The 18,969-nt window shown below is 32.7% G+C and overlaps 1 protein-coding gene across 3 annotated transcripts in view; it reads right to left on the bottom strand.

Moving 5' to 3' along the window:
- The window catches only part of LOC126831101 (uncharacterized protein PF3D7_1120000), a 108,691-nt gene that overhangs the window by 78,955 nt on the left and 10,767 nt on the right, over positions 1-18,969 (bottom strand). The window contains exon 1 of one of the 3 annotated variants that reach the window (XM_050561737.2): positions 13,745-14,019. The exons of the other annotated variants lie outside the window; for them this stretch is intronic. Within the exon in view, the coding sequence (XP_050417694.1) occupies positions 13,745-13,801 (57 nt within the window). The 5' untranslated portion in view covers positions 13,802-14,019. Of the gene's footprint in view, positions 1-13,744; positions 14,020-18,969 lie in introns of those variants that run through there. 3 annotated transcript variants of the gene reach the window in all.

The raw sequence follows: 18,969 nt of genomic DNA, 5'->3' as shown, positions 1-18,969 counted from the left end.
ACACACTTTCAGTCATACCAGATTTGAAAAAAATAATATTTGCTTTCAAAAAGTGGTACCGAACTGTCAAAATTGTAGTTTTTGCTAAATTTACGTCACTTCCGTTGCCGAAAGGTAACTTTACCGGTAACAAAAAAAATGACATTTTGGACCACGGAGCTAATGATCTTTGTTTGATACAAATCGAGTATTAAATAATTGATCCAGGACTGAAAAACTGAATTAGCCAATGGTGGCCAAGGAAAATTGAGGTGACAAAAAATGGTGCCATTTTTGGTCAAATCAGATGACTCTTTAACCCTGGGTAAAATACCACATAAAAATATTCATAAATAAAAAAGTTTTTTGTAAAAATTTAAATTTTCCAAATTTGGCGCCTAATATCTCCGACGATTTGTCGAAAATCAAAAATCTAAAGAACCGTAGCTATGTGGCTTGTCTCTGGCTATGTCAAAATGTATCCAATATTAAAATGCGACGATTATTGTTAATATTACGGCAATATTTCAAAAATCGACAACTTCGACGATTTCGGACATTTCGCATTATCGCAGAACGTTCGAAATAGCTTTAATCTCACCCACTTTCCCAGTAAAACCGAAGACATCAAATCAATCCGACAAGTAGTTTCTGAGATACAATCAAAATGGAATAAGAAAAATAATAATAAGAAGAATAATCTTAACAAAAACAATAGTGTTTCACACAAGCTACGCAGTGTGAAACCCTAATAATTAGAGCATTCAAAAGGTACAACAAAGTGAAACAAGGGTCATAACTCACGGCATAATTAATGGAAATTGCTGAAATTCAACAGGATTCTTTGTTTTACTAATTTAAATGACGCATATAAATTTCATACAGATCGGTTGATAACTTTTGTCGTTCACAAGGTTCACAAGGTGCAACAAAGTGAAACAAGGGCCATAACTCTAGATGTAATTAACGGAAATTGTTGAAATTCAATAGGATTCTTTGTTTTACTAATTTAAATGGTGCATATAAATTTCATACAGATCTGTTGATAACTTTTGTCGTTAAAAGGTTCACAAGGTGCAACAAAGTGGAACAAGGGCCATAACTCCAGAAAAATTATCGGAAGTTATTGAAATTAAATAGGCTTCTTCATCTCATTAAGGCAAACAACATATATCAATTTCAAAATAATCAGATGATAAATGTAGTCTGTAGTGTTCACAAGAAATTGTGGATGATGGACGGACGGACGTCCGAACGGACCAACAGATGGACGGACGGATGGACGGGGGCGACAGCAATATACGACCACATTTCCATGTGGGCGTATAAAAAACTAAATGGTAATTCTAATAAACTGCAGAGATAAAGGAAATTTATTGCTGCCGATTAGCGGCGATGGCCAAAGATTTTTTTATACATGTAAATCTATGCTGATGAAATACCAAAACATATTCCTCAGAGTTTGAATGTCTCTGATGAAATGTTTAATGACAAAGTAATTCAGATTTATGCCATGTTTGTACAATGACAGTTGATTGTGATAATAAACACAGATAGTACACCTTTTTCTTTGATAATATTATTAAAGAATTAATATTGAGGTCAAACTTTACCAAATATGAACATCTGGGTTGACAGATGATTGACACTTGACAGATTCAATTGTCATGTGACATACAATATATATATACCCTTGTCATAGTCAATATATCCTTGTTATTGTATGACATTCAATATATTCCAGTCTGTTTTACTTACTATAGGTATAGCAACAAGTCACTAAGTTAATTACTAATAGGAATGACTTGATACAATGGCTGCCTGAGCTTCTTGTTTACTATACTAATTTAATAATTGTCCACATTGAAATTAACATGTAGCTGGAATTAGTAGCAAAACAACATATTTCATTTGACAAGTTTTATAATATAACTGGGTATCTTGAGTTTTTTTGGGGAATCACATTTCATTTTCTTTTCATTCAGTTAACATTAAAATAAATTCATGACTGGTTTTGTTTGGTTTTAATCAAATCAAGATAAATAAGCATCATTATGGTACATATAACTGAAGTCTCTGATAACAAGCGGTTACCATGCAAGACACACACACATTTTGCAGGAGATGGACAGAGAACAAGTTAGAAAAAAAAAGAAGCGATTTTTCGTACAATCTAGGGCCATAATCAATAAAGTTACGTGCAAGTATCAAAAGGAACACAGATTTTGGGGATATAAAGATCTATTTTAAGTTTCATCAAAATCAGATAAAAATTGAGACCTCTAGCTAGCGGGTCCACAAGCTAAAAAAAAGTGATTTTTCGTACAATCTGCAGCCATAATTCAGGAAGATATGGTCCGATATGTGCAAATATCAAAAAGAACCAAGATCTTTGGGATATAAACATTTATTTTAGCAAAGTCATATAAAAATTGTGACCTCTAGAGGGTCTAAAATCTTGGTCATACAATTAAGGGCAATAATCCATAAAGTTACAGTCCAATAAGCACAAATATCGACAGGAACGGAGATCTTTGGGATATAAACATAACATATATTTTAGGTTTTATTAAAATTGGATAAATATTGTGACCTCTAGAGGGTCCACAACCTTGGTATTACATACTTTTACACTATTTGCATACAAGGAGCAGCCATTTTGTCAGACAGTTTTGGCCCAATTTTCATGAAATATGAACTCAACCATCTTTCAGTGTAATGTTTAAACGGTTTTTAAAATCAGATAAAAATTGTGACCTCTAGAGGGAGCCCAAGATAAAAACGTGATTTTTCATACAATCAGGGGCCATAATTCAGGAAGTTACCGTCTGATATGCGTGACTATCGAAAGGAACCAAGATTTTTAGGTTATAAACATACATATCCACAAGCTAAAAACGTGACTTTTCATACAATCAGGGGCCATAATCAATGAAGTTACAGTACGATACATGCCAATATAGATAGGAACCAAGATCTTTGGGATATAAACTTATATTTCAAGTTTCGTCGAAACTGGATAAAAATTGTGGCCTGTAGAGTGTCCACAAACAAAAAGTGAAAGGACGTCTGGACGTCTGGAGGGGTGATGACAATATAGGTCCACATGAAAATATAGGTCCACATGAAAATATGGGTGTAAAAACAATTGATATTTACATGCAGAGTTGGGAACTCAAGTTCCAAGTCTCAGTGTTGAGTCTGCATCAAAGACCTGACTTGTGACTCGACTTGAAAGAGCTAAGGTCTAGGTACAATCGTAACTTGCCTTATTAACCATGTATATGCGGACTCATTCGATGAACTGTCTCAAACTCTGGCTACATGTAAACTTTCAGAATTAAAACAGGCATAGTTTTTTTTTATTCATTTGATTTATCAAACCAAGAAAGCAATTGTATTTACATTTTTGTCTTGTATACAATTACACCAGGGAATCATCAAATCATAGCTACAGGTGGGGAAATTAATGCAGAGATAACAGGATACATAGAGCATATTTAGTAGTAGTGCAGGTATTAAAATCTGCTTTTATTATAACAATAAAATAAATTGATCAATAATATTTTCTAACTGCTACAAAATATCATTTTAATTGCTTCCAAAAATGTTTGATGTTTTTTATTTTTTATTTGTGAAAACATAAAACCTTTACATGATAGAGATGAAATTTACCTATAAGCTTGGCAGACTGAAGCCTAGGGCTTCAATACATGTATCTAGGGGGTCTCTAGCAAAGGTGTATAATATTTTTTGACACTTTCGTAAGCCTTTCTTACACGCACTGAAGTCTTAAACATCCTCAGCTTTGCTGAACTGTGTTTAAAACACCTCATCAGTGGAATAACCTAGGGCCACTCTTGATCCAACTACAATTCAAACCTAAAAATCTCAAAAGATAAAAATACATTACCGGTAAAACAATTTTCCAGGTCTTTAAAGATGCATTATGTAAGAGCTAAATTTGCCTATTGCAAGTTTTTATTTTAGCTTCAAATGTTATATAAAATTATTATTTAGACATTTATTCACATGACAAGGCTATATATCAACGCTCTTGAGCACAGTGCCTTATAGACGATGGAGGATAACTGGATAACAAAACAGAACAATAAATACAGTAGATACATTACAATTCCCACACAAGGTAGGCTACATGTACATGGTAGTAAATTACAGTATTATGTGGTAACTGATGGGATTCATTGAAAAAAATTTTCAGTCATTTAGGAAATCTGGCACTGTGAAAAGCGTATCTAGTTAACCTATGTGTACTATACACAATCACTTGGTTTACATTTGGGATATTACACTTTGTGGATCTTGGAATTAGCAAGCCTAGTCATTTAAACTTGGTTGTATACAAAAGCTACGTTTAGTAAATCCTCTATACAAACAAGCACTGTAACAGTTAGTAGGTACATAAAAAAACTACTGGTTATAAATGATGGAAGTAGACTATATAAATGACTCACATGTAGACATGTCTACGATATCACCTATGGTGGAAGTGGATGTAAAACTTTAGGAAGGAACAAACGATGGACAAAAAATTCTTGTTTATACTGAACTTATAGATTAATCTAACTTTAGCAAAAATACACAGAGTTCACCCAACTTAAATAATTCTTCACTTTAAACAAATGTTAACCTACATTTACTTTTTTTTTTTACACAAAATAATTCCCTAGTTATGGTTACCATGGTGACCTTCTATTATACAATTTGTCTAGTACTATATGCACGCTTTTAGTTCATAAATATTTTTGATTTACAGAAAACTACCTTTATACCAAAAATAATTAATGAAATAAAGGTATTTGACTACAATAACTTCATCTTTACTGTACTGGTTACCATAGTGACTGGGGTCACATTTCCTATTCAATTCAGCTCTTTAAATTGTTGAATATTGTATATTATTGACCAGAAAACATAAAATCTCCTATATTCTTAAACACAGCTGTACAGGGCCCGGTTTCTCGAAATCTTAACTAAAGATAAAATCCAAATTTTAATAGATACTTCAATTTTGATTGGCTAAGCACTAAAATCAATCTAATATTATCCAATCAAATTACTAAAATTTGGATTTTATCTTAGTTAAAATTTCGTGAAACAGGCCCCAGGACCTTTTATGCCCAAATACTTTTGATGCTATCATTGCAATGAATACATGATAAGGCCATTGAGAATCCTACAATCTCAGCTTATTTCGAAAAAAATCTCTTATTTTGCCTGAAATAAGTCATGTCTTAGGTAAAACTGTTTCAAATCCAATATCTGCATCATTTAAAACCCTCCTCTTCTTTTGCTTTTCCAATGAAATAAAAATTTCAGAGACAAGTAACAAGTGGTTGCCATGCAAGGTACACCCACATTTTGCAAGAGATGGACAGAAAAGCTAAAAACCTGATTTTTTGTACAATCAGGGGACATACCAGGATGTTATGGTCCGATATGCACGAACATCAAAAGGAATCGAAATCTCTGGGATATAAACATATAATATATGTTAAGTTTCATCAAAATCAGATAAAAACTGTGACCTCTAGAGGGTCCACAACCTTGATATTACATACTTTTACACTAACTGCATACAAGGAGAGGTCATTTTGTCGGGCAGTTTTGGTCTGATTTTCATGAAATTTGAACTTAACCGTCATAAGGTTGTAACACTGATATATTACATTTTTTAAAATCGGATAATAATTGTAACCTCTAAGCGGGTCCACAAGCTAAAAAAGTGGATTTTTTGTACAATCAGGGGCCATAATCCAAGAAGTTAGGATCCGATATGCGTAAATATCTAAAGGAAGTGAGATCTTTGGGATATTAACATATATTTTTAGTTTCATCAAAATCGGACAAAAATTGTGACCTCTAGTGGGTCCACAATCTTGGTACATATTACATACTTTTACACTATTTGCGTTGAAGGAGCGGCCATTTTGTCGGATTTTTACGAAATTCGAACTTTAACTGTAATTAGGTTTTAACACTGATATATTTAAAGATACGTTCCTAGAAAAGTATTTATCGGGTGGTTATTTCCAATAAAAGTATGGCAACTTTGGTATATATGGAAAGTAGAAATATCCAATCTTACTAGAAAAATACTGGATTCCCTGAAAAACGCTCATGAAGTGCATACAGGACCAACATATATGGGTTTACCTAATCAACAGCCCAGCGATTAGAATTGTCTGCTCGCGTGACATCAAAGGTTGCACGCGGAGATTAAGCTCTTTGTAGAAAAGTTCATAAACTTTATGAAGAGATAGACGTACAACATTTTCCGAGATAAAAATCATGGAAAAAGACGTGGGCAGTGGATAATCCGAGAATTTAATTAGGGATCGATATTTATGATAAATGGATAGCGATTAAAGACAACATCGTCTTGTGTATGCAATAAATACTCCTCCGACTTCACACCCGGTGCTAGGTAGTTTGTCAGTAAAGCTACGTGACACAAACATGACCTCTTTTAATCGATTTTTTTTATAGCAGGATATTTCCTCGCGTAAAAAATGTTTTGAGAAGAATTTGAAGCAAAATTTTGATAGATTTATTAGTTTGAATATGTTTTTGGTTCAAATACACCATCAAATCACCCAGTTTGTACACAGGAATGTATCTTTAAAAGATTTTTAAAATCGGATAAAAATTGTGACCTATGGGTCCACAAGCTAAAATCGTGATTTTTTCGTACAATCAGGAGTCATAATCTAGGAACTTAGGGTCAAATATGCACGAATATTGAAAGTAGCCGAGATCTTTGGGACATAAACACATGTTTTAAGTTGATCAAAATGGGATCAAAATTGTGATATTACATACTTTAACACTATTTGCGTATTTTGCCATTTTGTCCGTCAGTTTCGGTCCGATTTTTACGAAATTCAAACTCAATCATCATTATGGTGATATATTAGAATGTTTTGTTTTTTTTTAAATCAGACAAAAATTGTGACCTCTAGGGGGACCACAAGCTAAAAATGCGATTTTCCGTACAATTGGGGGCCATAAAATCCAGGAAGTTGTAGTCGAGATCTTTGGGTTATAAACATACATTTCAAGTTTCATCTAAATCGGATAAAAATTGTGTCCATAAGCTAAAAACGTGACTTTTCGTACAATCTGGGTCCATAATCCAGGAACTTAGGGTCAGATATGCGCGAATATCCAAAGGAGTTGAGATCTTTGGGATATAAACCTATATTTCAACCTACATGTATAGTCTTCACCAAGTTTCATCACTCTTACTCAATTAGAATCAAGGTTATCATGTCCCAAAACATTGATGCAAAAAATGTTCATTATTGAACTTAGTCAAGCTACTGATGTAATGAAACTATAATAAATGCGTATTATTGAACTTAGTCAAGGTATTGATGTAATGAGATACGGCAAGTTTCACCATTCTCATTTAATTAGAATCAATGTTGTCGAGCTCCAGAGTGTCAACCAATCAAATGGCTTATCACTCTGTTTAACCTGATCCGAAAATGCTTATTATCGAACTTAGTCATGGTATTGATGTAATGAAACTATACCCCAAGTTTCATTACTCTGACTTAATTTGAAGCAAAGTTATTGTGTCCCAAAGCATTGACCAATCAAACTGCGTATTTTTGCTTAGTCAAGGCATTCACCTAATAAACACAGCTGTACCAAGTTTGAACATTTTAGCTCAATTAGAAGCAGATTTATTGTGTCCCAAAAGGTGTGACGGACAGACAGACAGACGAACGAACCCATTTTAAAAGTCTCCCTGCTTTCTTTGAAAGGCTGGGGACAAGTAAATATGAGAGAGAGAAATGGGGTTTAATTCCACTTGACACAAACCAATTCATTTCGGGACTAACATATGGTTCAACTTTATTTCAATAATTCACTTGCATGTACGGATCTTCAGCAGTGGGAGAAAACCGGAGGACCCGGAGAAAACCCACAACGTTGGACAGGAGACCCTACTTCTTGCCATGTATAACCGTGGAATCGAAACCATGCCAGTTGACTCAATGACAGATCTTTATGATACAACACGCACATGCTAACCATTCGGCCATCCCCCCACCCCCAACTAAATATGAGCAAAAATACAAACCCTGTTGTACCAGTGTTCTTTTATACTAGTGTACTTTTAAAGATTGAAGTTTTGAGGTCAGGCCATTTAGTGCTGAACATATGAGTAACACATCTAGCACTAGAGAAATAACTGAAACCCAAGACCCAATTCCTGTAACAGAAAGCCACCAGTACTCTATCCATAGATAAACACTTGAATGATTTATTTCTTTGCCATTATTATGAAGTAATTTAAGACAAATATTTTGATTACTGGTACAAAATACTTTATAAAAATCTGTTAATAATCTTGTTTTAACTACACTTTTAACTGAAGAAGGAAATATTGCTGTGATTGAAACTTGGGAATACATATAACACTGCACATCCATAAATACATGACCATACTGGATGTTATTTTATAATTGTATGATTAACTTTTGTTTAAACTGTGTAAATTTGTATACTGCCATGATGGATATGATGACAATCAAATCTTTTTCTATCTGTCTATAATTTTTATTGAGACAAAGACAATAAAGGAGGAGAAATATAATTTAGTGAATAAATAATACTAAAGAGTAAATGAAGCCAGAATAAATAAATGGATAGGCAATTTGAAGGGGTATAATATAGTCATGGACAAAGGGATGGTAATTATTAAAGATGCTGCAAATATTTAGAGTATAAAACCCACTAAAGATACATGTATGTGTGGAAGGATTTTGGTATGTTTTATGACAAGAACATTGGGTATATCTACATGATCTATTATGGCAAACAATTTATGATTTGCTTTGGTTTTTACTAAGTTTTTGAGCTCTGAGTATAGTTTAATGTTATATTAAAACTTTAAAGCGCATGTGTGTAGGGTACAGACCACTTAAGATATCAAGCTGCAGTGTTTACTGTCGTATCATATTACGACTATATAAAGGTCAGCCCAAGGTCATCCAGTGGAGTTTTAATGATTACAGACTAAACTTGAAACATTTCATACTTTGGACAGCAGACCAGTCTATTGATAGACACACTGACCACAGCAGTGGCCAAAATAAACACATAATGTCGACAAAGAAGTCACACCAGGGGATGGATGTTTATGACTTTAGACATTAAAACTAGGAACATGCTGCACATTTGGAAACATTTTATACTAAACTACACCACAGGCCAATTACAGATAAAATTGGCATTTATAATAGAACTAAAATAATACCAAAAGAGAGTAGTACTGTAGAGACTTTGTAGCACATTTTACATAGATACTAGCATGGAACTGTGCATGGTATAAATGTACCTATCCATTGTTAGACCATACCCTTTTACACTTGTCTTTGAAATAGGTCAATAACTGAAGTTAGGTCAACAAATCACTAGCTACTGTACAATTATTAACAACTGTATTTCTTTCATCATGCAAATTAAACATATCTTTAATGAGTTATTTATAACACATGAGGAAACAGTTTATATTATGACAAACTGTTTGAAGTGGATCACAGCATACATGACCAGAGTCCTCATTAAAAAAAATCACCAGGAAACAGTCCTTTAATTAATCATATATTTTTTTATCTCATCAAACCACAGAAACTGTTGACACTTAAAGATATTACTTATTAATTCTTATTCCAAAGATAACTGTGTTCTGTTATAAATATGTTGCTGCCATGTTCTTTGCAAAAAAACAGAATGTGTGTTGCACTTAGCACTTTAGTTTCGTCATTTGAAACTAACAAGTAAATTATTCTTAAAAGATGAGGGAGGGCAAAGTGCACATAAATTTGAATGCAGCAGTAATGTTACCAAATCATAAGCTGATGACCATATTATCACATGACCATCTTGACCATAAAATAAACACCACACATGACCATCACATCATGACCATAACATCCCAATGCACATGGGCATACTTTTAAACCACTCAACTTATCTAAAAGTAGCGCTATGTAGTGCATGAGGCAGGAAACTTGTTCTTTGCAGAACAGCTGATGCTACTTCCCATGTATCTAGAAGTTCATTTAACTATTTCTCTTATATTTTTGTGTACATAAGTAAATTTTATTTAACTGATCATAATAGATAAAACTGTTTTCGATAGAAGTATAAATTCTATATCACATCAAATTATATATTCATGTACAATAGTGTAAATGTTGTCGTTAACTCTACCAAAAAATAGAAACAAATATAAAACCTATTTTGTATCTGTCTATTTTCTGTTAATCTGTTATAACCTTTGTCCTAGTTGATCCTTATTAAACATACATGTAGTCTACTATATCCAGACTTACAGTGTAAAAGTTATATCAAAAGGTGCCTGATATAAATTACTATATAGTTGAGATATGGTTAAGGGGTTTAATCGCAGTGTTGATTGATCGAGAGATCAAAGAGTATTTGTATTGATCTGTGATCAGATTAACACAAGTAACTGATCCAAGGTCACCTTAGCACATATTTTATAGTAGCTTTTATAACTCTCACAGCACTTTATTGTTAAATCTGATATTCTATCAATACATCCCAAACTAGTTATCAGCTTGTAATTCTTTTAAATTTTGGAACTAAACAAGTATCAGGGCTAATTGTCCACCAAGCATGAAAATCCACAACCACATGATGAAATCTAACAGTCGCTTTGGTCAAATAAACATGTTACATGTATCTTTTTATCTTGCCTGTCTGGATGAAAGAAAGTATCCTGGATGATAGAGCATAAAAATAATCTGTGGTGAAGTGTTCAGGCGTAATAACTGACCAGTTTACATTAAATAAAGATAGGTTGCCAGGCAACGAAACATACGTCCACAGCAGCTAAATCGGCTGAGTGGTCGACAAAGGTTGTTGCATAAACCTTAACTCTGGAAGTAATTTACAGAAAATATCAATTTCATACAGATTGGATGATAATTTTTGTCATTCGAACGTTCACATGGTTCACAAAGTGAAACAAGGGCCATAACTCTAAAAATAATTGACGGAAATTGCTGAAATTCAATAGACCTCCAATTTACAAATTTAAATGATGAATATAAATTTCATACATATCGGATGATAACTTTCATTAACTGAGCATTAACAAGGTTGAACAAAGTGAAACAAGGGCCATAACTCGAGAAGTAATTATTTTAAATTGCTGAAATTCAAGAGGCTTTTGGTTTCACTAATCTAAATGATGCATATAAATTTTATATACAGATCAGCTGATAACTTTTGGTATTAGAGCATTCACAAGGTACAAAAAAGTGAAACAAGGGCCATAACTCTAGAGGTAATTTACAGAAATTGCTACAACAATACCAACCAACCAGAAGCCTTCGCTCAGAGAAAGAAAACCTATTAAATAATACATATAAAATTGACAAAGATCGGATGATTGTTAGAGCGCTCATGTTCAATAAAGTGAAACAAGGGTCATAACTCTAGACGTAATAAATGGAAATTGTCGAAATTCAATAGGTTTCTTTGTTTCATTAATTTATTAATACATATAAATTTAACAAAGATTGAATGAAAACTTTTGGCGTTCACAAGGTTAAAAAAAGTGAAACAAGGGTCATAACTCTAGAAGTAATAAACGTAAATTGCTGAAATTCAATAGGCTTTTTTGTTTCCCTAATTTAAATATTGCATATAAATTTCACAAAGATCGGTTGTTAACTTTTGGCATTAGATCATTCACACTGTTCAACAACATGAAACAAGGGCCATAACACTAGACGTAATAAACGGAAATTATTGAAATTAAATAGGCTTCTTCATCTCACTAAAATAAACAACAGACGGACGGACAGGGGCGATCGCAATATACGTCCACATTTCCATGTGAGAGTATAAAAATGAGAGCAGAAAAAAAAATCAATGCAATTGTCTGAATGTTCAACATTATTTTCTCCCTGGTTAGGTAGTTAATCAGGCATGATAACACAACAAAACCTAGGCATATTATAAAACTAGAATTTTAACTGGGCAGTTTTCCCTGGTCAAATATATTATAATTCAAATTATTTATGCCATGGTATACATAATAAACATTTTCAGAAACCTGCAGAGAAAAAGAGATATAGTATGTTACAACTTGCTGTTTGTCAAACTTAGTACAAAACTATTAATAACTGTTGAAACAAATGTACAAATGAAAATTTTATACATTTTATGAATAAATTTTAACATTTTTATTTCTTAAAAATATTATATCATTATCACATAATTCTATATGTTTCACAAATTACAGACTTCAAATTTCTCTTATATAGAAATCTGACCAAAGTTGTGTAACATTAAACTTGAAAACAGTGCCCTACATGTTATTCAATAACTTCTTAAGAAAATTCTCTAGGCTGTATTCGAGGCCCTCATATTCAAAAATAAAAACAATATTGAACCCTAAAATAAACTTTTATCAGTTGAAAAGAAACTAAACTTTTATTCTAGATTTTCTGCTCGTAAAATGTCTACAATTTCATTCGACTGCAGATTTAATGGCAATGGAAAAAACTAAATGTTGACCCCTTTCCCTACATTATTTTCTTGCTTGATGGTTAATCCACGACTGGAATTTCTACAAAAACGTAAATCTCAAACAAATTAAATTATAATTAAAACTGCTAATGTTTTCTTCCTCATAAATGGTATCTTACAGGCTGCAAGTTTTTGTAATTAAATTTTTCTCATAATCAAAACTGTATAAAATATCATATAGATACCATAAAAAATGTGATTTAATCAACACAAAGAAATAATCACGATTCTTGTCTAAAAAAATCCAAACAAAGTCTTTTGTTGTCTCTAATCTCGGGATTCATTCACAGACTATCATGAGTTCTATTTTTAGACAAAGAACCTAAAATCATCAATCACATCGCCATGGTTAATTATATCACAAGAATTAACTTCATTATTTTAAAGCAGATATTTAACAACCTAAAACATCGCAGCCCAAGGCTAGACAAATAACAATCGACAATTTATTATGGTTATTCATTTTCTGCAAAAGTTTTTTTTTTGTTTGTTTAATTTGTTCAAAGTGAAGTCAATTTTTAAAAAAATTCATTGGTTTTTAATACATACAAAAAGAAGAATAAAATTTTATAGCTATGTGAACTCTTCAGATGAGACATGGTATCACATGGAATAGAAAGAGAAAGCATACCCTGCACATGTATGACACTGGACAAATGGTTCATATAGTCTGGTAGTCATGTTGACTTATGTATGCAGATCAAAATATAGGATTTGTGGTCATTGGAATATTTATAGAGTGAACAATTAGTTCAATACTTAAGGTTAAGATTATGAAGTCTCTTTTGGTCTTTAATAACAGAGGTCAGGATATATTCTGTAAAACAACAATATTCTACCATTTTCAACATTACATGCCATGCTGTGTATTTAACTAATGTCAGTTTGTTTAAGCAGGACAGTTGTTTAACAGATTTATCAACTCACACAAAATCCAAAATAGGTTAATGTCTACATAAGAAAGCCATACATGTACAATGTTAGTGATATAGAGTGTTCTTTAAAGGATAAAACTTCATTAACCTGAAAAATGTTTATGATAAAGACTTTTTCAAATAATAACCCCTCCCCAAAATACATCTGATATTCATGTTGTAACTCTTTTTTTTTTTTTTATAAAAGTACCTTTTTATAATTTGAAACAAATAAACAAAAAACTTACCCTATAACATATCCTTGAAATTAGAAAAAACAAAATCCAAGCAAATACATAAATCATTGAATATAAATATCCTTAAAACCTCAAACAAACAGTCTGTTAGTAATCCTGGACCTTATCAGACCCTTTATTCCACATAGAAATTCCCTTGTCTTTCTTTCAAACACGTGACATTGAGAAAAATCATTATCTTAAACTAAAAGTAATAAATTATGAGCTGAGTGGAACAATGACTGTGAATATGAAAAGTTTTTCAATTGAAGTCCTTTCAATAAAATTATCGGAGTACGAAGTGAAGGGAGGTGGAAGACTGTGTCGACAGCTGTAGGTCGACATTAATATTATTACGATCAATTAACTATCGGGAGCCTGACTGCCACGATTTGTATAAAAAGGCTGCAGCTCCTGTTGTCCTCTATTCTACTGTTTTTATCTGTCTATTGTGACGTGGAACTCAGTCATAATCAAGTTTCTTATTCCCTAGTTTATACATGTGTGCAAAATTCAATACTTTTGTCCTTAAAGTGAAGATAGTAATTAGATTAAAGTTTATATTCTAATTTTACACTTCTTTAAATGAGGTGTTTTTATTTTTTGTATGAAATGCTTAAATGTGAATAATCGCTAAGAGACAATGAAGGAATACTTGTTATCTAATCTATTGAATGCTTACTTGGGTAAACAATTACAGTGAAGGCTAAGTCTGACTTTAGAATCAGTCCACCACTTGCAGCAAATATAGTTAAAGTTCAGGAAAGTTTACAGTGGGCAGATTCAGAAATTAGAGCCTAAATCCAAATGTCTTTGTGAATCCAAGGCATGACAGTGTATCTCATATATCCATGATAACGCATTTTTAATAACATCCCGCCACGCCCTGCAGGCAATCAAGAAAAAAAAACCTTTGTAATTTTAAAAATCCAAGTTGGTTAAATTCACTATACTCTATACGAATTTAAATCATAATTTTATAGATCTATTCCCTTTTAAGTTTTGTTATTGTCAGAGAAGTGGGAGTAATGTTTTTGTTATAATGGTTATTCAATATCCATGACTACAGATTTGTGTCCTTTAAAATTAGTTCTTTGTTCATGGGATTCAGGCCAGCAGAGACTGTGTTGATTCTATTAGTAATCTTTGAATAGAACTGGATCCATTGTCTAAACAAGACCTGTAATTCACAAGTTATTTTTAGACACATTATGCACTTTTGTTCAAGTTTCTGAACATTTATTTTTTCAGTTTTTTATTCTATTTTTTTTTATTTATTTGTTTATTGTCTCTATGTAAGAATAGTTGTCTAGTTTCTGAATTTTTGTTTTTCTTGTGTTGAAGAGTATTTGACTTTTTAGTGAATATAAATACTCTTTCCTCTTTATATAATTTGGATGAAATTAGGTAAATACATGTATATACATGTGCTACAAGCTAAGGTTCTTGCTCAGTAATCGGAAAAGCTGCTGTCCAGGCAAAATTTCCTTCACAGAAAACTGCTCGGTTTTTGGAGAAAAGTAGGAAAAATTAAAAGTCTGTAGATTTTATCTTCTTAATAGCACAATAATCATTAATTGTGAATTTCATCATTAGCCTAAATACTGCACCAAAAACAAAATAAATAGAACAAGTAAATGTCTTGTTTAAAGTTAGGTTGCCATTCAACAAAACATACGCCCACAGCAGCTAAATCGTCCGATGGACGGCAAGGGTTGTTGTATATTTATTCTTTTGTAGGTAATTAGGGGCATTTAATAGACAATTTCATACAGATGACATTATAATTTTCGTTGTTTGAGGGTTCACAAGGTTCTAAAAAGTAATCTACAGAAATTGTTGAAATTCGACAGGCTTCTTTGTTTTACTAATTCAAATAATGCATATAAATTTCATACAGATCGAATGATAACTTTTGTCAGTCGAGCGTTCACAAGGTTCAACAAAGTAAAACAAGGGCCATAACTCTAGAAGTAATTGCCGGAAATTGCTGACATTCAATAGGCTTCTTCATTTCACTAATTTAAATGATGCATATGAATTTCATACAGATTGGGTGATAACTTTTGTCGTTCAAGCGTTCACAAGATTCAACAAAGTGAAACAAGGGCCATAACTCTAGATTTAATAAACAAAAATTTGCTGAAACTCAATAGGCTTGTTCGTTTTACTAATTTAAATGATACATATATAAATTTCATATAGATCGGATAATAACTTTTGTCGTTAGAGCATTCACAAGGTACAACAAAGTGAAACAAGGGCCATACCTCACAGCGTAATTAACGGGAAATTGCTGAAATTCAATAGGCATCTTCGTTGCACTAATTTAAAAGATGCATATCAATTTCAAACAGATCGAATGATAACTGTTGTCATTAGAGCGTTCACAAGATTCAACAAAGTGAAACAAGGGCCATAACTCTAGATGTGATTACCGGAAATTGCTGAAATTCAATAGGCTTCTTTCTTTCACTAATTTAAATGATGCATATAAATTTCATACAGATCAGATGATAACTTTTGGAGTTCACAAGGTTCAACAAAGTGAAACAAGGGCCATAACTCTAGACGTAATAAATGGAAATTATTGAAATTAAATAGGCTACTTCATCTCACTAATGTAAACAACACATATCAATTTTAAAGCAATCGGATGATAACTTTTGGCGTTATAGCGTTCACAAAAAAATTGTTGATGACGGACGGACGCGACGGCAATATACCTCCACATTTCCATGTGGGCATATAAGAAACTGTACAGTATATAAACAAACAATTATACTGGGCCTTGATCCTAACTCCTAAACCTGGTAAGTTCTTTTGCAGTGAATTTCAGTTTACTAATATCAATAAATATGGCCTATCAAGGGGTAGATCCATGAGAGGGGCGGTGGGGGCAAACCCTCCCCGGCTCAGCTACCTAAAAATATTGTAAAACAACACTTTTATGAGAAAAGTGTCACTGTCGTGTGCTTTATACTTTATTATCAGCTGGTGGGATGAGATCGGCATTCAAAGCTTGAGATAATGATATAGACATGTGATATCACAATTAATGCTTCGCATGAATAAAATTGAATCACATGATCCTATTAATTCATAATAGAAATTGACGTCAACAGGGTGTTGGATTTCTCTCGTTAAAAAACTCAGTGTGTATGTATGCCTACGTAATTTGGAGATGATGGCATCATGCATTGTCAACTAACAAATTTACTTAACAGTAACCTGGCAAACCCCCTCCTGCAAAAATTCCTGGATCCGTCCCTTGTTTATAATGACAAATATTTTTCAATGATATAAATTTGTGATCTTCAATATTTATATTCTTTCAATTAACAATTCTTCTCCCTCAATCTCTGTTTCCATCTGTTCTCCCTAACAATTTGATCAACTCCTCTACACTCCCACGATGGAAAAAAGATGTAAAAATCTAGTTGGAAATTTAGATAGAAAAGATAAAATGTTGGTAAATTTATCTATAAGTTCTTTTACTTGTATTACATGAGTATGAGTAGGTATGGCAACCATCACAATGGTTGTAGTGAAAAAAAAGTATCTCCATATAAGACTAAAAGAGACATTAAAGCCTTCACTGTTAATTTTAAAATTACTTTCTCTATTCTTTGTGATAGTGTTACATCTGTGGTATTCATATTTGTATATGTAAATTTTGAGACAAATCTGTCAATACATCGGTGAGAGATAAATGGTTCGATTCGATACCAGTGCTACACACTATGTTTAATGTGATAACGCCTCTTTAAATAATAAAATCAATTATGCATTGCTCTGTATGATTAACACAGAGGTCAAGGGATGCAAACATTTGCCCAAAACTTTGACACAAATGGTCAGATAATCATGCTACTGCTTGGTAAACTGCTGACTTTACTCAGAAAAAAACCCACCCCCAAATTATGTGGGGAAGTGTACACTACATTCAGATGTACATGTGATCTTATAATATCATTTAACATAACAGTAAGTTAGGAAGTAAGATAGTTTAAGATGACATTTTATATCAGTGACCATAATCAAACCCTGCACACCAATATCCTTTTTTACAAATGGGACTTTCAATGACACCAAACACAATCATATTTTCAAATAACACACTATTTATGGATAACAATTACTGTGGTTTATTTCACTGCGACGTTTCAACAAGATTCCACAAGTCGTTATCAAGCATATAACACAAATAAATAAAATGAAAACAAAATAGCTATATATATATATACACGAGCAGTGCGAACCCTCCAATGGGATGCAAAATCAGCAAGCATGAGCAACTGTCCCAAGCCGTTGAGGCCTTTGGGTATGAGGTCACTGTCCCTACATCTCATTAAAAAGGTAACACTGTTGCATGTACGTATATACTTATCTTCACACTTACATATTTGGTTAATAAGGTTGACAGCCACATCTCCATATTGATGTCTAATATATTCTTTAAATGGCATTTAGTAATTGGAACATAATCAAATAACACACTATTTATGGATAACAATTACTGTGGTTTATTTCACTGCGACGTTTCAACAAGATTTCACAAGTCGTTATCAAGCATATAACACAAATAAATAAAATGAAAACAAAATAGCTATATATATATATACACGAGCAGTGCGAACCCTCCAATGGGATGCAAAATCAGCATGCATGAGCAACTGGGCGGTTTTTGATGAATCTTGATGGTATTTAACACTTTCTGCATAGCAATCTATTAACTGAATATGTGTATTAGATTATAGATGGTAAGCTCAGTTTCTTTCCTTTTTTCATCAAATCTGAATGATACCCGGTCCCTAGTGCAAGATCTTTGGGGATATAAACGGACAAACAGGAGCGACACCAATATATACGTCCATATGAAAATGTGGGCATTTAAGAATGGAACAACACTGACTTCTTATCTGAACTGGGCCACAGAAGTGGGGTATTCTTCTTCATAGTATTCATGGATATTTCAATATGCGTATGCATTTAGTAAAGACGGATATCATATTTCAGACATGACCTTCATAAATTAACTTTTCTATGAAGAATTCCGAATAACATACATGTAACTGTGCCTGGACAAGTTCTGGCAAGTGTAAATGAGAATGGTGCAATTTTTAGAATTGCATTGAGGCCAGATCCGGACTCGATATGCTTTATCAGCACCTAGACAAGACTAAATACTCGACAATTCAGTAGTACAGTAAAACTGAGAAGTCATCCATATTGTG

The sequence above is a fragment of the Patella vulgata genome, chromosome 1, assembly GCF_932274485.2.
Source record: "Patella vulgata chromosome 1, xgPatVulg1.2, whole genome shotgun sequence".
In the NCBI taxonomy this organism is placed as follows: Eukaryota; Metazoa; Mollusca; class Gastropoda; family Patellidae; genus Patella; species Patella vulgata.
Note: the sequence above shows the minus strand (reverse complement) of the source record. Positions and strands in the feature narration are given on the sequence as shown.